The following is a 25,755-nucleotide window of genomic DNA, read 5'->3' as shown; positions in this document are numbered from 1 at the left end:
ACCGAACAGGTTATCGAAGGGAGACCCGTGTAGGGTATTTTTTGACCGAAAATATTAATTTTTCTGTGAGGAAAAGTTTGTGAGAGAACTCACAGAGCTCCTGAAACACGAGGCTAACAGCAACATGGAAAAAAAAAAGAGACTGAAGGGAGACCCCTGTGGCTGCAGGGATCATGGCATGCTCAGTGTGCTAGTCAAAAATTTCTAGAAACTTTGACAAAGTTTTCCGTGATAGGGCTCCATCCAATGATGTCACCCATATGTGAGGACTACCATCCTGCTTGTCCTGGGATAATATATATTTTAGAATATTTCAAATACAATCATCCATAAAACAGAATAAATCTAGCATAAGTTAACTGGCACTTTTAAAACTAATTACCCTTTTTATTTTAAGCTTATGCATGAAATGGTGGTGTCATGAGACTTCTGCTGAGACTTGGTTTTGGGCATTTTTACTGTTTTGAATTAAAAAAAAAAAAAAAAGTGGCTCCCAATTTGGATACAGGGATTGTGAGCCTTCTTGGGCAGAGAAATAGCTACAGTACCTGAATGTAATGTGCTTTGAAGTACCTGAAAAACCGGAATATAAATAAAAAAAATTCAAAAGAAAAACATTTAGAGAAAACAATAGCACCTAGTTGTGAGGGGTACTGTGGATGTGAGCCCTTTGTGCTGTTACGTAGTTGACGCAACGTTGAAGGTGAACCTACAAGGCCTACACAGGTAGCTGGCATACGTGCCCTGTAGCAGGACAGACCTGGTGCTTCACCTATACCAGCCTTCTCCCCCATAGGTTGAGCTCTTGGGTTATGGCAGCCAGCAGATCTTAGGCAGGTTCCTAGGATGGTGGCAATAGGAAGAGTCCAATGGCATGCCAGGGTCAGAGCAGGCAGCAGACTAACGGAGGCTGAGACAGGCTAAAATCAGGGCAGACGATCGTGGTCAGGTCTAGGTGGCAGGCAATCATGGTTAGGTCCAGGCAAGAGGTCAAGATCCGGAGAGTCAGGCCAAGGGGAGACGAAGTCACACAGAAGAGACTGGACAAGAGAGCAGGACAAAGCAAGCTGGATGAGGCAAGGCTGGAACAAAACAGGAACATTGAAGCAACATGCACTGACGAACAAAGCACATCAGGGGACCTGTTGCTGAGGCATCGAGGCAGCATTTGGGAGAACCTTTTATTCTTGGAGCCCATTACGTCAAAGGGTGCCGCAGGGACATTTCCTGCTGCAGCACATTTACTTGTGACTGCGCGCGCACCTATGGGGCCTTGGTGAGGAGGAAGATGATGATGGCGTGCTGGCAGCGTCCGGGCTGCATTGGAGGCTGGGGCCCGTGTGATCATGGCAGCATCGGGGATAAGTGCAGCAACTTGTGGGGCCAACCCGCGAGCTCTGAATCTTAACACTAGCACAGCGGTCATAAAACAAAAAACTAAAATATTTACTGCTGAGATGCATAAATTTACAAAAGTCCTAAAGCCCAAGGAAACAGAATTACTAAGGGAAAAGCCAAGCTCCTGGGGCAGCATAATTACCCATTGTAAATTAAGTGGTGACGTGAGGATCCCATTTGTCATAGGGCAATAATGCCAGTACTCTCCATAACCATGGACATTTTGTCTACAGTGAGCAACTGGCCAGGTAAATGCAAGGCACCAATAAAGAGAAATAATAAATGTAGGTAAACTCTTTTGTATTGAACTAATATACCTTACTTAATGGTGTTGGAAAAATGAATCTGTTCATTTACGTTTTAGACTTCATAGAATGTAGAATATTTGGACTGCAGTTTGCAGAGATTAGGACTGATGCCAGAATCTACCTGGAATTTCCTTTCCGGAAATTGCCTCTGTCCGCTGCTTCATCTCTTTGTAGAAGATATAATCATCTTCCCGAGCTTGTTTCTGATTTTTGTTGCTTGTGCAATTCAGGCTTATGGCAGGTCGAGGTTTTTTCATCTGGAAGAGCACAGTGGCAGAACACACGCAGACTTTTTCCTGGAATGACAAACGAAACAAGTGCTCGTTCCTCAATATCTGAATCAGTGTTTGACAATCTAATGTGCTCAAATTAGGAAAAAGCAAACCCAGTCTTAATCCTGATTTGGACCAGATAATATTTGATGGGAGGCATTCCAAGTTTGATTACCTTTCAAATGTTTAGAAGATGCCTAGCACTGAAATACAATACTCTCTATTCTCAAATAGACTGAATTATAAATGCATATGAAAGATATGCAAATGGTCAGCAACCAGAGTTGAAGCCTTAACAGGTGCTACTGCTCACAAGTTTCAAACTTATGCTTGCTCAACCCCTATGTGTGTCAAATGGAGAAAATACATTTCTATCCTCTCCCTTTCCTCATTGTTTTGAAGATATATACATTGATATGCTCCCTATACTCTCACATAATCCTTTGCTGAAATACTTGTGTTTGTGTGCCCCTGATATAGATGCTGATTTCAAAACACTGAGTCAGCGTCTTGCTTTTATGGGACTTCCATATTGTTAATTTTGGAGGACAGCTTTGTGACCTGTAATGGCTTGTACATAAAGATAGACATTAGTCACAGTCAAATGTGTGCAATGACATCCTCTGTGATATGAAGGTCATACTAACAGACTGACTCAGCAATATATAGAGTGAAATTATTTGTTCCTGTATTTTTGATATTTTTTACTCTAAAGGTTCTTTAATTTTGATTTGAAAGTTTGCTTAAATTTTAATATAAGGTGGCTCTGATCGATTGTTAAGTAATAATGTGCCCAATTTAATTTTGAAACAGCAATACATTGCCTACATGGTGTTCCGATATTTTCAGATAACCACCATTTCTGAGGAACATCAAAAGGATGTAATGCAAATTCCCATGAAACTGAAAACTAAATATTGATTGACAATAATAACTGTTGATGTTCTGTTTACTGTTCATTTATTGTTTTGTTTTTTGCTCTACAGAAAAAATACAAGATTTGAAGCAATCAGCATACAAACATATCTACACACACACATTTAAAAAGTCCCTGACACAGTGGAACAAAACATGTGTTGAGCATGGCATAAAGTGAAGGAGAAATAGTATTTCACTCTTTTAATTTGCAAGTTCTCAAAAAGAAAAAAGTGTAAGAAAAAAAAAACAACTTTGAAAAACAATGTGGACCAACAATTAAAAATGATCCATAGTATTGTAAGCTACATCCGGGTGTTATGATGGTCCATATTTAAATAGTTACATCATCTGGTGCTGTTGTGTGTAGTTATAATTTAAGATGCAAAGAAAAATATCTGTTTTTGGGGGTGAGGGTAAAGCATAAAGCTTTGCCATGGCTCTGCCAACATAGACCTGCTTCAGGTGAATCCCATTCAGCCATAACTAGAGCCTTCACAATCCTATGGAGAGGAAAGTTTCTGACTGATTTATGAAGATCCTCCAAAAATGGGTCCTCATTCTACAACTGGTTCTACCTGAGTTTCTTTAAATACCCAACTCACCATGGTCTGGAACAGAATGGAAAGAAGCTCCTCTCTCCTAAATAATCTAACGATTTGGGGATAGGTTTGGGGGGGAATTTCGCTCCCTTCTAGAGGCTCTTCTGGATCAATGTTCCCTTCCAGAAGCTCCTCTACAGACTTTGCTCCTGAATCCAGAGAAACCCTGTCCAGATCCTCTTCTGAGTCTATTCTGGGCCTTTTTTTTTTTTTTTTTTTTTAAACTTGTGGCATAAAAAACCCTTTTCCACTAAATTTAGACTGGATCTCTCAGGTGTAAAGGAGATGGAGGGAACCTAGAGGAAACCAATCTTTGCCCAGGGTTTTCTCCCCCAGAGGCTTAATAGGACTTCCCTCCACTAGGAAGAAATTCAGAGGATCTCCCCAAGGTTTTCCTCATGAAGTCAGGGCCAAGAAAATGGCTGCCACCACCATTTTCGAAAAGACCTGAAGCCCTGAGGGACCTGCATCAGAAGCAGTCTCAGCTGTAGCACTCAGCTCCTCAAAGTTTAAGTAAACCAGAGGTGGTTCCTCTTTCAGCTGGCAGAACTTTACCAAGTTCTTAACTTTATTTTTTCAGTATAAATAATTATTTTCCTGAAGAAAGGATGAATAAAGCAAATGCCCTTAACTGAAGAAAGCAGAATTGCTTACCTGTAACAGGTGTTCTCCTAGGATAGCAGGATGTTAGTCCTCACACATAGGTGACATCATCAGATGGAGCCTGGCACGGAAAACTGCCCAGCATGCCACTATCCACGTGTCCAAGTGGGGTCCCTCTTCAGTCTCTTAACATAGAATTACAAAAAAAAAGAAAAATCTCTGCAGAGTGGCGAGTGGGTTTTATAAGGACTAACATCTTGCTGTCTTAAAAGAACACCTATTACAGGTAAGCAACTCTGCTTTCTCCTAGGACAAGCAGGATGGTAGTCCTCACACATGGGTGAATCCCTAGCTACAGGCTGTTCCCGAACAAGCAAGACCAACAGGCACCTAACCAGGTGCCAACAGGTACAACAACACAGGTGCTGTTAGTAACAGAGGGAGATAGCCTGAACCCGAACAATGGGCCGTAGGTAGGAAGAGCTGGGTAACACAACTGAAAGAGATTTTGGAGGACAGACTGGCAGAAGCTGTTATAACGTCGGCCATTCCTATCCAGATAGTAGTGAGAGGATCTCCATGTCACAGCTTTACAGATCTCGCCACAGGGACTGCTCTCAGGTAGGGCATTGAAGTTGCCATGGCTGTGACAGAATGAGCCTGGACATGGCCCCCAAGCTGCAATCCTGCTTCAGTATAGCAGAAGGAGATACAATCTGCCAGCCAGCTGGACAGGGGCTGCTTAGCAACCACAACTCCTAATCCATTCCTGTCAAAAGAGATGAAGAGTTGCATAGACTGCCTATGGCCTGCTGTCCGCGCCAAGTAGAAGGCTAAGGCTCTCTTGCAATCCAGACTGTGCAGAGCCCGTTTGCCCTGGTGTGAATGAGGCTTGGGAAAAAAGGTGGGCAGGACGATTGAATGGTTAAGATTGAAATCAGTCTCCACCTTAGGCAGGAACTTGGGGTGCGGGCGCATAACCACCTTATCACGGAAGAACTTTGTGTAGGGTAGATACGTCACTAAGGCCTGAAGCTCACTGACTGCAACCAAAAAGGTGACTTTCCAGGTCAGGTACTTGAGGTCACAAGAAAGCAGCAGCTCGAAAGGAGCTTTCATGAGCTGAGCCAACACCACATTGAGGCCCCAGGATACAGCGGGAGGCTGCAGGGGAGGCTTCAACTGAAGCCGCCCTTGCATAAAGTGTCCCACAATGGATTGCACAGAGATGGGCGAACCATCCACACCCCGGTGCAGGAGATAGTTAACCATCCACCCTGAAAGGTGCAGGAGGTAGTCAAGCAGCTTCAGTGTGGAGCAGAAGAACAGATCCATGTCGCAGCGCTCACACCACACAGAAAACCTCTTCTACTTCAGGTCATAAGGCTTCCTGGAAGCCTCCAGGACTCGAGAGGCTGCAGAATTAACCTCTCTATATCCAGGCTGTCAGGGACAAGGCCCAGAGGTTGGGATGGCGCAGTCTGCCCCAATCCTGCATGATGAGATCTGGGGAAATCCCCAGGTTGGTCAGTTCCCAGAGGGAGAGATCCCACAGGAGCGGGAACCCGATCTGCCTCGCCAATGAGGGGCTATGAGGATCACAGTACCCCTGTCCTGTCAAAGCTTCAGGAGAGGGTTCGTCACCAGGGGAAGCGGAGGATACACATACAGAAGGCCTCTGCCCCAGTGGCGGACAAAAGGCATCTGAGGCTGGTTTGCCATCTACCCTGTACAGGGAACAGAACTGATCCATTTTCCTGTTGCAGGAGGTTGTGAACAAATCAATGTCCGGTGTCCCCCAGAGGCGGAAGAATCGATCAGACACTTCCTATTTCAGGGACCACTCATGGGGCTTGGCTCAGCCTGTCTGCTACCACATTCTCTGTCCTGGCCAGGTACATGACTCGGAGCACCATGCTCTCTGATAGAGCCCAAGTCCAGATGTGAACTGCTTATTGGCACAGGATAAATGACCTTGTACCTCCCTGTTTGTTGATATACCACATCGCCACCTGGTTGTCAGTCTGGATCAGAACCACTTTGTTGATCAGCCAATCCCTGAACGCCCAGAGGGCATACTGGATCACGCAGAGCTCCAGGAAGTTGATCTGACACTGTGCTTCCTGTGTGGCCCCCAGGTCCTCTGTGCTGACCCCCTCCACATGGGCACCCCACCCCAGGTTGGACGCATCCGTGATGAGCACAATCTGGGCAAGAGGGATTTTGAAAGGGCAACCCCTGCTCCAAATTGACAAGAATCTTCCATCAGGGCAAGGAGTCCCGGAGAAGCGGAGTAATGCAGATGCGGACATGGAGGTCCTGGGTGGCCTGCCACCACTGGGATCGCAAGGTCCATTGAGCTCTGCACATATGTAAGCAAGGTAAGGGAGTAACATGGACAGTCACACCATGTGGCGAGCCGAAATCTGCTGGCTCTGTTGGACCACTCCCGCAATGGACACCAACGTGAGCGCCAATGAAGTTCAACTGAGGTGACAGGTCGAGATGGGACTTTGGATAGTTGATAATAAACACCAGGGACACTAACACCCAAATGGTCAAGTTTAGAGATCGTGGGCTCTTGATAAGCCAATTGCCAACCTGCAGATGTATGCACCCACTATGACCAGACTCTTGGTGAAGACACATGAGGTAGAGGCCAGGCTGAGCAGCAACACCCTGTATTGAAAGTGTCGCTCGCCCACCACAAACTGAAGATACTTCCTGTGACCTTGGAAGATCTCGATGTGGGTGTAGGCGTCTTAAGTCGAGGGAACAAAGCCAATCTCCTTTGTAGGAGGGGAATCAGGGTGCCCAGAGAGACCATCTTGAAGTTTCTCTTTTCAGAAACTTGTTCAAGGCTCTCAAGTCTAGAATAAGATGGAGTCCCCCTGTTCTCTTTGGAATCAGGAAATATTGGGAGTAGAACCCTCACCTCCGCTGTTTCAACAGAACGGGCTCGATAGCCCTGGCCGTTACAAGGGTGGTGAGCTCTATCGAAAGTATTTCCTGATGCGAGGACTGACCCCAAGATGGGCACGGGGGAGAGTCTGGAGGGACATCCAGGAAGTTCAGTCAGTACCCTCGACAAATGATGGACAGAACCCACCGGTTTGAGGTAACACTTAGCCAACAGTCCAGGAAGAACTGTAGCTAGCCTCCGACCAGAGGGTTGTGTGTCAAGGGTACAGGCAGTTGGCTTATGCTCCCATTGTAGCCAGTCAAAACCCTGTACCAGGGCTTGTCTGGGGCGCCAGCTGAGGTCTGGGGGCCCTCTGCTGTCTCTGGCAGGACTTAAGGCTCACCAGATGGGCCCGGGTGTGAGAAGCAGGAGGGTAGTATTTCCTCTGGTGGTAGGACGACCTCTTTGTGCCCTGAAACAAGGTCTTCCTGGCCGAGGAAGGCAGGTCTGATGTACTGGCTGAAAGATGCTGCAGGTCTCATGATGATCCTTTAACCGAGCCACAGCATCCCTCACCTTGTCAGCAAAGAGGTTTTCGCCAGTACACAGCAGGTCTGCGAGTCTCTCCTGCACCTCCAGGCAGAGATCCAAGGCCCAAAGCCAGACCATCCGGTGGGCACCAATTCCCGTGCCCCCACCCTCGTCACTGACTCAAAAGCATCATAGATGGAGCGCACCTCATGCTTGCTGCATTCAAGATCCTGCTGGATGACCCTGAAAAAGCGTCTTTCTGCTGCTGGGGCAGGTGCTCAGTCAGGTCCTGGATCTGCTTCCAGAGATTCAGAGAATGCTGCATCATATAAAGCTGGTAGGCGATATGGGCAATCAGCATGGTGCCTTGAAACACCTTCCTACCCAGCGTATCCAGCACCCTGTGTTCCCATCGTGGAGGAGCAGAGGCATGGGAGTGAAAGTGCTTGGCCTTCTTAAGGGTGGACTCCACCACAACCAACTGGTGTGAGAGTTGATGCTTCTCAAACCCTGTAGCATGCTGGACCAAGTACACTGTATTGTCCTTCCTGTTCACCGGAGGCAAGGAGAGCGGATGTTCCCAGATTCTAAGGAGCAACTCCTTGAAAATCTCATAGACAGGAACAGTCATCACCTCCTTTAGGGCATCCACAAACTGGAGAACCTCCAGCATCTTGTGTCTGGCATCCTCCTCCGTAAGAAGTTGGAACAATATGGCTTTAGCCATGGCTCGCACGAAACCAGCAAAGGTTAAGTCTTCAGGCGGGAACCGGTGTGCTCCTCTGGAGGAGACAGGTCCAAGGGGAGGTCACCAAATCATCATAAGAGAACTCGGAGGTATCATCCATACCATGGGTCGTAAGGGGTGTGATCATCACTAAGATCACCCAGAGATGCCCGTGGGGGGGGGGGGGGGGGCTTTCCAGGACCAGCGACTTGGGCATCAAGGGCACAGAGGGCCCCCAAAGACCCAGAACTGGACCAGGCAACGCTAGCCATGGAACAGAGGGTCTCGACAGCACCTCCGGCCTCGAAGACCCTTCCTCCTTGGAGGACCCCACAATGGGGAATAGCATCGGGAACAAGAGAAGGAGGCACTGGTGGCCATAAATGGCACCCTGGACACCGGCATCGGCTGCATGGGGAGAACGCCGAGAAGAATGTTGAGGCGTTCCAGCAGCGATGCTAACAAAGAAAGCACAGGCTCCGGCATCGGTGGGGCTTGAACAACCGCAAATTGTATCTTGTGTTTCAGCTCCTCCTCGAAGGCCGCCAACAACAGGACTGACTGAGGATGAGGCGTAGCCAGATTTCCCTCTGAGCCCTGAGGGAGACTGATGCCCGGCACCTGAATTGGTGGAGAACGCCTCGGACTCCCGGCCTTGATGGAGGGAGATACCTCCTCGCCGTGGGGTTGCTTCGGGGGCATCAAAGCAGGAGCCGGTGCCAACCTGAGCCCAGCACCGTGTGAGGACACAGACCGGTGGACACAGACCGGTGCCAGGCTCCATCCGATGAGGTCACCCATGTGTGAGGATTACCAGGGAAAAATTCTAGGTAAGAGGAGGGCAAGGCAGAACTCAGACAAGAAGGAAAGAAAGTGGTAGCCAGCCTCACTGGCTATCTGAATCTTCCTACACACATGGACCAAGAGAGAAAAGGAAAATTACCTGTTAATTTTCGTTCCTGTAGTACCACGGATCAGTCCAGACAGTGGGTTGAGCCTCCTTTCCAGCAGGTGGAGACAGACTAAAACTTGAAGGATGCCCTATATCAGGACAGAGCCTATCCTCTACCCCTTCAGTATAACGTATGTCAAAGCATAAAACAACAAACCCAAGAATAGGATCAAGCAAGTAACTGTAAAGCTCAACGGAGCAAATATAGAATAATGTAGAAAAACATGGTATACCTATACGCTTTTGCATCAACTTGGTATAAGAGAACTACCAAGGCTTCCGGTGTAATTGCTCAGTAATCTTGCACAAAGAAATATATGAAAATCTGCAGACCTGCAAGAAAACAAGCTTCGAGAGGACAGAAGACAGACAGGGAAGGGTGTCTGGACTGATCCGTGGTACTACAGGAACGAAAATTAACAGGTAAGAACTAATTTTCCTTTCCTGTACGTACCCGGATCAGTCCAGACAGTGGGATGTACCAAAGCTTCCCTAAACTGGGTGGGACCGAGACAGTCCCGCTCGAAGCACTTGCCGCCCAAAGGAACCAAACACCGGAGCGTGTACATCCAGACGGTAGTGCCGAGCAAAAGTGTGCAGAGACGTCCAAGTGGCGGCCCTGCAAATCTCCTGCGGGGAAACAGATTGACTCTCTGCCCAAGAAGTAGCCTGAGAACGCAGAGAATGGGCCTTCAGACCCTCAGAAAGCGGACGACCTTGACAAAGATACGCTGAGGAAATGGCTTCCTTCAACCACCGCGCAATCGCGGTCTTAGAAGCCTGTTTACCGCGGTTGGGACCACTCCAAAGGACGAAGAGATGATCCGATACCCGGAAGTCATTGGTGACCTGGAGATAGCGAAGCAAGACTCGTTTTACATCTAGCCGACGAAGGTCGCCACCCGCCGTACCCGCAACCTCCTCCGGAGAGAACGCTGGGAGTTCGACAGACTGGTTGACATGAAAAGCGGAGACAACCTTAGGCAAGAAGGAAGGAACCATCCTGAGAGAAATCCCGGAATCCGAGAAACGCAAGAAGGGCTCCCGACAGGACAGCGCCTGAAGCTCGGAAATACGGCGAGCAGAGGAAATAGAGACCAAAAAGACAGTCTTTAGAGTAAGATCCTTGAGCATAGTGTGGTGAAGAGGCTCGAAGGGATCCACACAGAGAGCACGAAGGACTAGGTTGAGACTCCATGACGGACACGTGGCCCGAGAGGGGGGGGCGGAGGTGTCCAACGCCCCTCAGGAAACGAATCACGTCAGGGTGAGCTGCTAAGGCATGACCGTCCACCCGACCCAGGAGAGAGCCGAGCGCAGAGACTTGAACGCGTAGAGAACTGAAGGAGAGGCCCTTAGAGAGACCCTTCTGAAGAAAAGAAAGAATCAAAGGAATCGAGGCGGAGCGCGCAGGGACACCCGCCTCCGTACACACGGACTCAAAAACTTTCCAGATGCGCACATAGGCCAGAGAAGTCGACTGCTTCCGGGCTCGCCTCAGGCGACGCCGTTCAAAAGCCAGGCCGCAAGACAGAAGCGATCAGCCTGGTCGAAATATACAGGCCCCTGCCAGAGGAGACGAGGAAGATGACCGAGGCGCAGGGGCCCGTCCACCGCTAGATTGATGAGATCCGCGAACCACGGCCTTCGCGGCCACTCGGGAGCGACGAGAATCACTGGTCCCCGGTGGAGCTCGATTCTCCTGAGAACTTTTCCCACCAGTGGCCACGGGGGAAACACGTACAGAAGGATGTCCGCTGGCCAAGGTAGAGCCAGAGCATCCACGCCCTCTGCGCCGTGCTCCCTCCAGCGGCTGAAGAACCGATTGGCCTTGGCATTGTGCAGAGTCGCCATGAGGTCAAGGTGAGGAGGACCCCACCTGTCCACTATCAGAGCCATGGCCGCGTCCGAGAGCTCCCACTCTCCCGGATCGAGCGACTGCCGGCTAAGGAAGTCGGCTTTAACATTGTCTTTTCCGGCGATGTGAGAAGCCGCAAGGTACTGTAGGTGATGCTCCGCCCAAGCGAGGAGACGGCTGGCTTCTAAGGCTACCAGGGGACTGCGAGTGCCCCCTTGGCGATTGATGTAGGCGACTGTGGTGGAGTTGTTGGACAGGACTCGTACCGCCTTGCCGCGTATCAGGGGAAGGAACTCCTGAAGAGCCAGGTGGACCGCCAAAGTTTCCAGTCGATTGATGTGCCAGTGCGACTGAGTCTGCGACCATGTTCCCTGGGTGGACTGAGAAAGGCAGACCGCACCCCAGCCCAACAGGCTGGCATCCGTGGTCACTACTGTCCACTGTGGAGCTTGAAGAGGCATCCCTTGCAGAAGATGAGGAAGAGACAGCCACCACTGTAATTCGTCAGCAGCAGAATCCAAGAATGGAAGGACTACGTGGAACTGCTCCGACACTGGCTGCCAACGGGACAGCATATGAGCAAAAGCCCAGGGGACAAGGTCGATGGTAGAAGCCATGGATCCCAGGACTTGGAGATAATCCCAGGCTGTCGGGGAAGGTAGGGCAATCAAAGTCTGGACCTGATCTATCAGCTTTAGGGCTCGCGCCAGAGGTAAGAAAACCTTGCCTTCTCGGGTGTCGAAGTGGGCTCCCAGAAATTCCAACTCCTGGGAGGGCTGAAGCTTGCTCTTGGAAAAGTTCACTATCCACCCGAGAGAGGCAAGGAGCTCCAAGACGCGATCCATCGCCCGCCGGCAAGAGGTCTCCAACTTGGCCCTGATGAGCCAATCGTCCAGATAGGGATGGACGAGAATCCCCTCCCGGCGCAAGGCCGCCGCTACTACTACCATGACCTTCGTGAAGGTGCGAGGAGCAGTCGCGAGGCCGAAGGGGAGAGCTCGAAACTGGAAGTCCTAGTTGAGAATGTGGAATCGGAGATACTTCCGATAGTCGCAGTGAATGGGAATATGAAAATAAGCTTCTGCGAGATCGAGGGAAGCAAGGAACTCTCCGGGGCGGACCGCCGCAATGACAGTCCGCAGGGTTTCCATGCGGAAGTGGGGGATCTTGAGAGCCCGATTGACCCTCTTGAGGTCCAATATTGGGCGGAAGCACCCGTCCTTTTTGGGCACGGTGAAGTAAATAGAATACTGGCCGGCGCCAATTTGGGACCACCGCTCCCAGATCCAGAAGCTTGGAGAGAGTCTGGACCACCGCGTCCCTCTTGGCCCGGCCGCAAGGCGAGAAAAGAAAGATCTGGAAGTTCCTTGACGAGGTCGAAAGCGTACCCGTCTCTGATAATGTCAAGGACCCACTGATCCGACGTGATCTTGACCCATTCCTCGAAGAACAGGGAGAGGCGTCCGCTGAGGTAAGGAACAGAGGAATGGGTCGGCTGAAGTTCATTGCGTGGCAGGTTTAGCGGTGGCACGCACGGGCTGGCCCTCGCGAAAGGGCCGTCTGCCACGAAAGGACTGCGACCAGGACTGCGCACGAGAAGACCCCCTCGCAGAACCGCCCCCACCTCCGAGTAGCGAAGCGACGCTGGCCCCTGAAGCGAGAGCGAGAGGCTGCGAAGGATCAGGAAGACTTAGGGCGGTCCTCTGGGAGCTTATGGACCTTGTTGTCAGCCAAGGAGTCCTTGTTGTCAGCTCAAGATCCTCGCCAAATAGCATCTTACCTTTGAAGGGCAGCATGCTCAGCCGGGTTTTCGAGGACTGATCAGCCGACCAGTGGCGTAGCCAAAGGAGCCTCCGGGCCGCCACTGCCGAAACCATTGCCTTCGCCTGGACACGGACCAGATCGTAGAGGGCGTCCGATACGTAAGCGGTGACTGGCTCCAGATGTTCGGCTTGTTCTGCCTCACCTGGCGGAAGCTCCCGGGTGCAGAGTAACTGTTTGACCCACTGGAGGCCCGCTCGCATCATGAGACTGCTACAGCAAGACGCCCGGACCCCAAGGGCCAGAACGTCGAAGATGCGCTTCAGGTGAGCCTCCAGCTTACGATCTTGTGAATCCTTCAAGGCCGTGGAACCTTCCACTGGAATCGTGGTGTGCTTGGCCACTGCAGAAATATAAGAATCCACAGATGGATATCGCAACAGCTCCAAGCCCTCCTCCGGGAGGGGATAGAGCTTATCCATCGCACGCCCCACCCGAAGCGCACCCTCAGGAGCCTCCCATTCCCGCAGGATAAGGAGCTTAAGCATGGGGTGGAAGGGAAAGGCCGAGGCTGGAGCCCGGAGCCCTCCCAGAACCGGGTTCATATCCTTAGGGAGCGAGGCCATGAGATTATCCACGGAGGGACTCTCCAGACCCAGCTCCTGCAAAACAAAAGGGAGAAGGGGCTCTAATTCCTCCTTACGAAAAAGATGGAGGGCTCTAGGGTCATCCCCCTCTGGGGTGGGGGGGGCATCCGCCGAATCCGAGGCAGCAGCGGGGTCCGAGGACACGGGAGACACCGGGGGGGGGGGCGCACCCCCGGGACCACCCGCACCCGAACTGGTCCCTGGGACTCCGCGGCCGGTCCAGTGGTTAACGGCGCTGAGCGAGGGATTTTTGGTGGGGGGAGCAAGGGGGGGTGGGCTTTTGTCCAGCTCATGCAGGCTAGCTAGATAAGATTTGGGCATGAGGAGGACGAAATCCGCTGAAAAAGGGACCCTGGATTTTGCGGGGGGGGCGGAGGGAAGGTCAGGACCCCCTCCTGGGCACCCGCGGGGGCCAAATCGGGGGTTAAATAAAAAAAATCTGGCCCCCTAGCCCCAGGGAGCACTGAAATCGGCCCCGATGAAAAATCAAAGATGGCGGCCGTTCCCGGGCTCTGCCGACCCGGGAAAGGCCTAGCCATGCCAGGAGGAGTGGAGCCCTGGGCTAAATTTGCTTGTCCGGCCGAGGAGGGACCTTCCCCACCCGGCAGGCAAGCAGTGCAGAGGCCCTGCCGCGAAAAACGCGAAGAGGGCAGCCCACAAGAAAGGCAGGCTGCCAGCCGGGACATAGCTAAGCCGCGGCTGAAGGAAAAAAAGCTGAAAAAAAAAAGCTTGATTGACAGCCTGCACAGCAGGAGAGAGCAGGCGGGAAACCTGCTGCCTTCTGCTTCTCTGGCTGCCGGTTCTAGCCCTACTCTGACCAGAAAAAAATAAAAAAGCTGGTCAACTGCTGCAAATAAGTTAGAGGTAGGTGAGTATCTGCAACTTATTGAAAGTTTGAAACTTTTAAACTCCTTTTTTTTTTTTTACTGAGCGCAGCAGCGGGTTAAAAACCCTCTCAGCAGCCAGAGGGGGAACGAGGCCCGGAGACCGTCGGTCTCCACACCTGGAAGCGTCCACGGACTCAGGACAATGCAGGGAACCCCCTCCTGTAAAAGGGGCAAAGCCCCTCTGAGCCGGGCAAGAGCTGGGAGACGGACGTCTCCCACACAAAAACAGTGAAGGCAAAATTTCCTTCATAGATTTTTTCCTTGTTTCTAAAACAAGCGGGAATCAAAGAACTACTTGCTTGAGCCGAAAAAGAAAGAAGAAGAGGCTGACTAGCCTACAGCAGAGAACTGAAGGGGAGATGCTGCACCTGCTGGAGACAGACGAATACTGAAGGGGTAGAGAACATAAGAAAATGCCATACTGGATCAGACCAAGGGTCCATCAAGCCCAGCATCCTGTTTCCAACAGTGGCCAATCCAGGCCATAAGAACCTGGCAAGTACCCAAAAACTAAGTCTATTCCATGTTACCATTGCTAATGGCAGTGGCTATTCTCTAAGTGAACTTAATAGCAGGTAATGGACTTCTCCTCCAAGAACTTATCCAATCCTTTTTTAAACACAGCTATACTAACTGCACGAACCACATCCTCTGGCAACAAATTCCAGAGTTTAATTGTGCGTTGAGTAAAAAAGAACTTTCTCCGATTAGTTTTAAATGTGCCCCATGCTAACTTCATGGAGTGCCCCCTAGTCTTTCTATTATCCGAAAGAGTAAATAACCGATTCACATCTACCCGTTCTAGACCTCTCATGATTTTAAACATCTCTATCATATCCCCCCTCAGTCGTCTCTTCTCCAAGCTGAAAAGTCCTAACCTCTTTAGTCTTTCCTCATAGGGGAGTTGTTCCATTCCCCTTATCATTTTGGTAGCCCTTCTCTTTACCTTCTCCATCGCAATTATATCTTTTTTGAGATGCGGCAACCAGAATTGTACACAGTATTCAAGGTGCGGTCTCACCATGGAGCGATACAGAGGCATTATGACATTTTCCGTTTTATTCACCATTTCCTTTCTAATAATTCCCAACATTCTGTTTGCTTTTTTGACTGCCGCAGCACACTGTACCGACGATTTCAATGTGTTATCCACTATGACACCTAGATCTCTTTCTTGGGTTGTAGCACCTAATATGGAACCCAACATTGTGTAATTATAGCATGGGTTATTTTTCCCTATATGCATCACCTTGCACTTATCCACATTAAATTTCATCTGCCATTTGGATGCCCAATTTTCCAGTCTCACAAGGTCTTCCTGCAATTTATCACAATCTGCTTGTGATTTAACTACTCTGAACAATTTTGTGTCATCTGCAAATTTGATTATCTCACTCGTCGTATTTCTTTCCAGATCATTTATAAATATATTGAAAAGTAAGGGTCCCAATACAGATCCCTGAGGCACTCCACTGTCCACTCCCTTCCACTGAGAAAATTGCCCATTTAATCCTACTCTCTGTTTCCTGTCCTTTTAGCCAGTTTGCAATCCACGAAAGGACATCGCCACCTATCCCATGACTTTTTACTTTTCCTAGAAGCCTCTCATGAGGAACTTTGTCAAACGCCTTCTGAAAATCCAAGTATACTATATCTACCGGTTCACCTTTATCCACATGTTTATTAACTCCTTCAAAAAAGTGAAGCAGATTTGTGAGGCAAGACTTGCCCTGGGTAAAGCCATGCTGACTTTGTTCCATTAAACCATGTCTTTCTATATGTTCTGTGATTTTGATGTTTAGAACAAGTTCCACTATTTTGTCCTGATATAGGGCATCCTTCAAGTTTTAGTCTGTCTCCACCTGCTGGAAAGGACGCTCAACCCACTGTCTGGACGGATCCAGGTACGTACAGGAAGGAGCCACCGAACTCCTCTGCACATTTCTACACCACCAGAAAGAACACCAATGGCTAAACCTCCTGGGAGCAATTTGTCTCCAAATTCTTAGGCTGCAGGATTCAGCATCTCTACTGGAGATAAAGAAATAGTGAGGTGCTATAAACTTTACAGTGCCCTAAAAGGGATGTCAATGAATCAGATTATTCCCTGTCTCCATCTGCTGGCAGAGGGGTTAAACCCATGCATACTGGTCTGGGTGGACGATAAGGAAACCTCTTAACAGAGAAGCTGTTATCTTTCAAAACAACTTAAAAATGGTAATATTTATTCTAACTTGCAAATATGTGTAAGTAAACTTCAGGGGGGAGCCATACATACACCGTGCTCATTCTCTTCATGCTCACATGCCTTGGAGGTATTAGAATCTTTCCAGTAGCTTTACTTGATTCAGGAGGACACCATTGTGGCAAATGTTGCTGGAATGGTTGACAAGTAGGTGACATTGTTAGCCTCTGCTCAATAGGAAGAGAGGCTTATCAGATTGTACCGATGTCTATGTGCCTCTTCCTCCCCCCCCCCCCCTCATAACTTTGGAATGGCTGGATCTAGGTCCATCAAACATGGTGTTAAGCTAGGTTGTTTGGGGTGGGGGGGAGGGGAGGGAGGGATGGAAGGGGAAGGCAAAAGTTTGGAATTTTGCCATAAGGAGCAACCTTCTATCTAGACTGAAATGCATTCAGTCTAGACAGAAGGTTGCTCCTTCTCCTTATTTTCAGTACAATCCCATTATGCACAATGAAATGGCAAGGGAATGGATCCACTGTAGGCTGGGGTGCGAAACCTTTCCCTACAGCACTATAAAAAAAAACCAACCAAAAAACCCACAATGGTCTGAATATGCAACACACAGGTTGCCCTTACAATAAGGAGTCAATATGCCATGCATTCTTGTGTAGCAGTGTTCTCTCTGTACATTTTCAACCTACGCACGGTAACCTCTAGGGTCAGCAAGGAAGAGAGGAGAGCAGAAAAGAACTCAGGGGGTGATACAAAGTCCAATGTCATTTCTTTTCTGAAGTAGTTTTGAACAGTTCTTGAGTCCCGAATCATCCTTTTTTGCCCTTATTGTTGGAGAGTAGTTTGGTTTAAATTGCTGCTGTCATGTAAATATTGAACGCGTATTTTATTATCATTATTTCATCACACTTACGTCACTTAAGAAGTCCTCTGTTGTAAACTGAATGTAATATTTGTGTCCAACTCCTGGAATATCCTAACATAAAGAGAGAAAATCTTATTAAAGAAAGAATGACTTCATTACTGACATTCACCATTTATAACTATGTGTGCTGTGAAAATAGTCAAACTGCAAGCACAGCCAGGAAAACAAGGTTGGTGTGATTAACCCAAGTTCATCTATTTTATTTTGTCATGATCATGGATTGTAAATATCATTTCTAAATGCTGTGACTATGCTTTTTGCACATTAAAAAAAATATATTTGACTAGCTACTGAAAAGTTTAAAATTGCATCTTACAGTGTTTTAAACAATTCTGCATAGTGGAATGTTATTAGTAGCCCACAGAGTTCTGTGCCTGGTTGTTGGGGAGTCAACAGGGAAAACCCACAGGACTTCATGCATGTATGTACAGGTTACTGGTAATATATTTATACTATTTACATGCTACATAATAAAGCATAAAAATAATAGAAGCAGTTTACAAAGAAACATTCACAATATTAAACTAAACTTGACCTGGAATGTGCATCAGAACCTATGCAATACATACCTAGGTGCAGGACTACCACTGCTACAAGGTGTATGCAGCTACCGCTGTGCACAGACACATGCTCTGGAGTTAGGAGCTTTATATATTTTATTTATTTTTTTTATTTAACAGTTTTTTATACCGACCTTCATAGTAAATTACCATATCGGATCGGTTTACAGTTTAACAAAGGGAAAAACTAGAGTAACAAATTCAAGTAAAAACGAAAGATAACAATAAGTAGGAATAAGTCAAAGTTATAATCAACAGGGGGAGAGAACTTGGAAGCTTGCAACAAGCTGGAAAGAAGAAAGGCCGGTAAAAGTATTTTTACCATAGAGTGTACAAGTTAAAACTTAAGAACGGTGCTTTAACCTGAAAGTCTCAGAGTCCATTTATTTATTTATTTATTTATTTTTCTTTCTTTGGGAAACGGAGTGCCAGACCAGGTAGGAATGAAAGGCCAACTAGTAATTGTCTGGTGGTTCAGGGAAGGCTTGGTGAAAGTTATTTATATAATAAATAACTTATATTACACAAACCTAGCTATACCCTGCGTTTTCTCCCATAATTTGATTCATAACCTTTCACTCAGCCACAATCTGACTATGTAGCTAAAATTAATTCCCCAATAACTGTTTCATTTTTTTTCTAGTGGATAAATATGACAGGCATATGGCAACTGAGTGCGATGTTTAAATGGGGCAAAGAATTACTCAAACCCAAACCTTGGCCTGTTCCTGCTAGTCTAAGTTATCTCAAGATCAGTTTTTATTTAACAAAATTCAGATGTACCTTTAACAATGTCATTGGATACAATTACTATAGACAACTAGAATGTTTCTATACTCCAACAGCATGTGCTATCCATTTATGGGATAAACTATTCCAGTCATAACACGGCATTCAGGTCGGTTGGAATTTTTGGGTCCATAGATAAAAAGCTAAAGGGGGAAAATGCCCATTCCAGACCCCTGAAATGGAGACAGTGTATAACAGTAATAGGAGTTTCAGGATGCAAATATGTGAAATACACTTGTAAGAATTTAATTTTAAAATTAGTACTTTTAAAATTCAAATTATGACCTACACAAGTTAAGTACCTATAGCAGTAAACTTTATCGTAAAATAATTGTATGTAACATGGTAACGTAGGAATGACGGTAGAAAAAGACCAAATGGTCCATTCAGCCTGCCCAGAAAATTTCTTAAGGTAGTAACTGCCGCTCCATGACTGTTACTCCCATTACTGTTATGGGTAGTAACTGCAATTTATGCAGGTTACCCCCATGCACACTTCATTTCCAACCACTAGCCTTTAGGGATCCGCAGTGTTTATCCCATGCCCTTTTGAATTAGTTTACTGTTTTCATCCTCACCACCTCTTCCGGAAGGGCATTCCAGGCATCCACCACCCTTCTCAGTGAAAAAATATTTTCTAATGTTGGCTCTGCATTATCCCTCCTGAAGTTTCATTTTCATGACTCCTAGTTCTACAGTTCCTTTTCCCATGGAAAAAGTTTGAAATTTGTGCATCATTAAAATCTTTCAGGTATCTGAAGGTCAGTATCATATGTCCCCTGCATCTCCTCTCTTCCAAGGTGTACATGTTTAGACTCTTCAGCCTCTCCTCATAAGTCTTCAAAATACAGACTCCACACCATTTTGGTCGCCCTTCTCTGGACTGCCTCTGTCCTGTCTTTATCCTTTGTGAGATACAGGCTCCAGACCTGAACACAGTACTCCAGGTGAGGCCTCACCAAGGACCAGTACAATGGCATTATCACCTTTTTCTTGCTGGTTATTCCTCTCTCTATGCAGCCCAGCATTCTTCTGGCTTTAGCTTTGTCAAATTGCCAGACACTATCACCCCAAGATTCTTCTCCCGGACCTTGCATGTTAGTCTTTCACCCTCTACCACATACAGCTCCTTTGGATTATCACTCCCCTTATGCATGACTCTGTACTTCTTGGCATTGAAACCTAGCTGCCAAATTTTCAATCACTCTTCAAGCTTTCTTAAATCAATTTTCATTCTCTCTACTCCTTTAGGCGAATCCACTCTGTTAAAGATCTTAATATCATCCGCAAATAAACAAACTTTACCTATTATTCCTTCTGCAATGTTGCTTACAAAGATAGTCCAAAATGTGATCCCTGTGGCACTCCACTTCACACCATTCTCTCTTCAGGGTAGGTTCCATTTATCATTATACACTGTCTCCTGCCAGTCAACAGGTTTGTAATCCACTCCACCACCTTAGCGTCCCTTCCCAAGCTTCTCATTTTATTCATAAATCTCTTATGTAGGACTGTATCAAAAGCTTTGCTGAAATCCAAGTAAATTACATTGAGCGCTCTTCTTTGATCCGATTCTTTAGTTACCCAATCCAAAAAATTCATTATATGTGCCTGACAGGACTTTTCCCTGGTGAATCCATGCTGCCTCGGGTCCAGCAACTTACCAGATTGTAGGTACTTTACTATTCTTTCTTTAAGCAGTCTCTCCATTTATTCATCACTCTTGTAAAGCGGGACCATAACCTCTCTTTTCCAATCTCATGGCACTAGTCCCATTTCTAGAATCTATTGAACAGGTCTTTCAGTGGACCTGCCAGGACATCTCTGAGTTCCCGTAGTATCTTAGGATGATCTTGTCCACTTTGTTTTCCTAGCTCTTCCCATACATACTCTTCTGTAAAAGCAGTTGTGTCTACACCATTCCCAATTACGGTTTTGTCAACCAGCAATGGTCCTTCTCCAGGGTCTTCTTTAGTGAATACCAAACTGAAGTATTTGTTTAATATTTCTGCCATTTTCTCGTTTGTCTCTACACATTGCTCCTTGTCACCTTTCAATTTCACTATACCACTTCTGGCCTTTCTTCTTTCTCCGATATATGTATGTGCTGATAAGTACTACTAAAAGTAAATATGTTTAACATTTTTATAGTGCCATGACATACACAGCGCTACACAAAAAAAAAAAAAAAAAGGCAGTCCCTGCTCAACAGAGACAAACATAAAGGGCAAGAGACGTGGAGTATTTCATAAAGCAAGACAATGGTTAAAAAAAAAATAGTTAATGAGGCTAAAAATAGACAATAGGTCTAAAATTTAAAAGCAGCTTCATAAAGATGGGTCTTCAGATGGGATTTAAACATGGTGAGAGGGGGAGCATGACGCACCAGTTCAGCGAAGTCTGTTCCAAGCAGACAGCGCAGCCAGGTGGAAAGCATGGAGTCAGAAATTGGCAGTAGAGGAGAAGGGACAGATAGGTGTGACTTTTCTGATTAGCGGTGTGTACGAGGAGGGATATCGAGATAAGAGAGGAGAGGTAGTGAGGTGCTGCAGAGTTAAGCATTTGAAGGTGAGAAAGAGAAACTTGAACTGTACGCAGGAGCAGATAGGGAGCCAATGCACTGACTTCAGAAGAGGGATTATGTGACAGTGTTATGGTTAAGAGGTGTTTGGGTGGATTTCTGGGTACTGTGGCAGATGATCACACCCACGGGGAGGAGCCCCGTGAAGCGCCACAGCGCTGGGCTAAACGCAGACGCACAAACCCAGAGTTTAGTTCTTTTATTAGACAGCTTGTAGTGTACCACCAGAGGTACACTACAAGGACCCTTGGCAGAGGGTACCCTTCTCACCCCGTTGGTATAGGGGGATTCCGGTGCAGGTTTCCCAGCAAGGCAGTACTGTGGATGAGATAGACTGAGAGTTCGATTACTCACTAGATGGTTGCTGTTGGTATGCGATTCCACCAAGTTGAAGAAGTTTGGCAGCGGCATCGAGGCAGGGAGAGCAGGCCCTCGAGGAGCGAGTACCTGATCCCTGTAAGGCACCTGAAATAAAGCAGAGGGCACCCGAGGAGCGGGTACCCAGGTTAGCAATACCCCGAAGGGCAGAGAGAGAGCTTCCAGCGGCAGCACGGAAGCGGCAGAGTAGCTTAGAACCGGCCAAAACAAATCCTTTGCTAATTCAAAGAGCTAGCAACAAAGTACAGGCTATATACCCAGATGGCGTGACGTCAGTAGAAGGGAATGCCCCCGAGGTTCAGAGAGCAGCAATTTTAGCAAAAGAAAAGTCACGCAGCTGAATTTAGGACAGATTGCAGTGGAGAGAGATGGCTTGCCAGGAGACCTGTGAGGAGTGGATTGCAATAGTCTAAACGGGAGGAGATGAGCGGATAAGGGTTCTGGTAGTGTGTTTAGAAACGAAGGGACAGATTTTAGAAATGTTAAAGTAACTGCATATTTTACCAGAGGTTTGGATATGTGTAAAGAAGAGAGCAAAGTTGAAGATGACTCCTAGGTTATGGACTGATAGGACCAGGAGCGTTATCCTCAGAAACAGAGAAGGAAGGAAGAGGGGAGGTGGGCTTGGGAGGAAAGCAATGTCAGACAAGCGATCCAGGACTGGATTTCTGGTGAAATTTCTGGTGTAGAACTGGGAGTCATCAGCATAAAAATGTTATTGCAAGTCATGAGAGGAAATCTGAGTACCCAGGGAAATAGTATATAGTGAGAAGCGAAGAGGGCCCAGGACAGAACCTTGAGGCATACCAGTTGATAATGGAATGGCAGTAGAGAAGGAACCACCATAGGAAACTTTAAAACTGCGATGGGAGAGCTAAAAAGAGAACCAAGACAGGACAGGTCAGAGTATCAAGGAGGAGATGGTATGCATCCTAGGGTACTGAAGGAATTCAAAAATTAAATTTCTGATCTATTAGTTAAAATTTGTAACCTATCATTAAAATCATCCATTGTACCTGAAGACTGGAGGGTGGCCAATGTAACCCCAATATTTAAAAAAGGCTCCAGGGGCGATCCGGGTAACTATAGACCAGTGAGCCTAACTTCAGTGCCAGGAAAAATAGTGGAAACTATTCTGAAGATCAAAATCATAGAGCATTTAGAAAAACATGATTTAATGGAACAGTCAACACGGATTTACTCAAGGGAAGTCTTGCCTAACAAATCTGCTTCATTTTTTTGAAGGGGTTAATAAACATGTGGATAAAGGTGAACTGGTAGATGTAGTGTATTTGGATTTTCAGAAGGCGTTTGACAAAGTCCCTCATGAGAGGCTTCTACGAAAACTAAAAAGTCATGGGATAGGAGGCGATGTCCTTTCGTGGATTACAAGCTGGTTAAAAGACAGGAAACAGAGAGTAGAATTAAATGGTCAATTTTCTCAGTGGAAAAGGGTAAACAGTGGAGTGCCTCAGGGATCTGTACTTGGACCGGTGCTTTTCAATATATATATAAATGATCTGGAAAGGAATACGACGAGTGAGGTTATCAAATTTGCGGATGATACAAAATTATTCATAGTAGTTAAATCACAAGCAGACTGTGATACATTACAGGAGGACCTTGCAAGACTGGAAGATTGGGCATCCAAATGGCAGATGAAATTTAATGTGGACAAGTGCAAGGTGTTGCATATAGGGAAAAATAACCCTTGCTGTAGTTACACGATGTTAGGTTCTATATTAGGAGCTACCATCCAGGAAAAAGATCTAGGCATCATAGTAGATAATACTTTAAAATCATCGGCTCAGTGTGCTGCAGCAGTCAAAAAAGCAAACAAAATGTTAGGAATTATTAGGAAGGGAATGGTGAATAAAACGGAAGATGTCATAATGCCTCTATATCGCTCCATGGTGAGACCACACCTTGAATACTGTGTACAATTCTTATCGCCGCATCTCAAAAAAGATATAGTTGCGATGGAGAAGGTACAGAGAAGGGCAACCAAAATGATAAAGGGGATGGAACAGCTCCCCTATGAGGAAAGGCTGAAGAGGTTAAGGCTGTTCAGCTTGGAGAGAGACGTCTGAGGGGGGATATGATGGAGGTCTAAGATCATGAGAGGTCTTGAACGAGTAGATGTGACTCAGTTATTTACACTTTCGAATAATGGAAGGACTAGGGGCATTCCATGAAGTTAGCAAGTAGCACATTTAAGACTAATCAGAGAAAATTCTTCTTCACTCAACGCACAATAAAGCTCTGGAATTTGTTGCCAGAGGATGTGGTTGGTGCAGTTAGTGTAGCTGGGTTCAAAAAAGGTTTGGATAAGTTCTTGGAAGAGAATTCCATTAATGGCTATTAATCAAGTTTACTTAGGGAATAGCCATTGCTATTAATTGCATCAGTAGGATGGGATCTTCTTAGAGTTTGGATGATTGCCAGGTTCTTGTGGCCTGGTTTGGCCTCTGTTGGAAATGGGATGCTGGGCTTGATGGACCCTTGGTCTGACCCAGCATGGCAATTTCTTATGTTCTTATGAGATGGTGATCAGCAATGTCAAAAGCAGCAGACAGGTCAAGGAGGATAAGGACAGCGTAAAGACCTTTCACTTTAGCTATAAACAGGTCATTGGAAATTGGCAAGGGCTGTTTCAGGGAGTAAACCAGACTGGCGACTATAGACAGCGAAAACCAGCAACAGCGAACAGCACACTCTAGTAGTTTGGAGGCAAAGGGGAGGTGGGACAATAGTTGGAAGGCAGGTAGGATCCAGTGAGGGTTTTTAAAGACGTGGTATAAATACAGCATGTTTGAAGGCAGCAGAGACAGTACCAGCTGCCTTTGCATTCCAAGAACCTGGCAAGAGGAACTTATCTGATAATACCAAAGGCACGATTACTGCTACTCAGAACATTTAAAAAAAAAATTGTGCATGTTTTACATTTTTCTTTAAAAATGCAACCACGCAGGCTTTCATGGACTGTCAATGCTTGATTAATCTGACCACTGATTGGCCAGTGCTGATGTTCCATTTTCTGACTGCAACCATTTATCTGTATTTTTTACTTAAATGTTGCAACAAATTCATGTAATACGTTAATCTTTTATATCATTTAACTAAGAAATGTAGACTATTTTCTTTACTTAATAATGTACGGACATCCAGTGCTACTCAGTTTCACTTTACTGAGCCACATTGACCATCTACATAGCAGATTAGGAAATCTTTAACAGCTTTCCTGTTTCACTTTCTATCATGTGCTACTTATACAAGAAAGGAAGGTCTCCCAGAAAAAAAAAAATTATGAAAAGTAAAAAAGAAAATCATCATAGCATACTAAACCAGCTTTATCATGAAAGCCATGTTAGCAGCTAATGAATGATGGATTAAAATAGAATTCAGCAAGTAAAATATTCAGTATTCTTTTCATCTTTTTCTTTTTATTGTGAGCTACATATGAGGGTGGCTTGTCTGCATGAAGGGATGGTCAACAGTGCGGCATGATTCGTTAATGAGCAGTTAATTGGAATACAATTAATATTTCATATAAAACCATATTAACATGCACACAAACCTTTATTAAATTATAAAATCTCGGCAGTATACACATACTATGATATCTGCAGAATGCAAATGGGCCTAGTGTCCTTGGTAGGTTTTAGAGGGAAAAAGTTTATAATGCATACACTCTCCTAACAGGACTTATACCAAAAATATCAGTCAGGTACAACTGAAGGGTTTAGGAAAAACAATCGATTTTAAGAATGCTGTGAAATATAAGATCTAACATTTTAAATAATGTTATCTCTCATCCATGGCATCGAGCACCAAGGAGAAATGGCTGTGCACGGGTTAGGAAAATGGACTCTTGTAAATTCAGAGTCTCTTTTCCTAATCTGACCGCTTTAAAGACTTTTTTTTTTTTTGCTGTTTCTGTGGTTCCTCCTGCTTAGTATCGC

The 25,755-nt window shown here is 46.4% G+C and overlaps 1 protein-coding gene across 1 annotated transcript in view; it reads right to left on the bottom strand.

The window, feature by feature from the left end:
* LOC115099105 (retinoic acid receptor responder protein 1-like) overlaps positions 1-25,755 on the bottom strand; it is a 53,292-nt gene that overhangs the window by 17,061 nt on the left and 10,476 nt on the right. The window contains exons 2-3 of the mRNA XM_029616450.1: positions 17,474-17,536; positions 1,828-2,002 (exon numbers count right to left, since the gene is read on the bottom strand). Coding sequence (XP_029472310.1) covers positions 1,828-2,002; positions 17,474-17,536 — 238 coding nt within the window. The remainder of the gene's footprint in view (positions 1-1,827; positions 2,003-17,473; positions 17,537-25,755) is intronic.

Source organism: Rhinatrema bivittatum, chromosome 9 (genome assembly GCF_901001135.1).
Source record: "Rhinatrema bivittatum chromosome 9, aRhiBiv1.1, whole genome shotgun sequence".
Classification (NCBI taxonomy): Eukaryota; Metazoa; Chordata; class Amphibia; order Gymnophiona; family Rhinatrematidae; genus Rhinatrema; species Rhinatrema bivittatum.
This window is presented reverse-complemented; position numbering and strand designations above follow the sequence as displayed.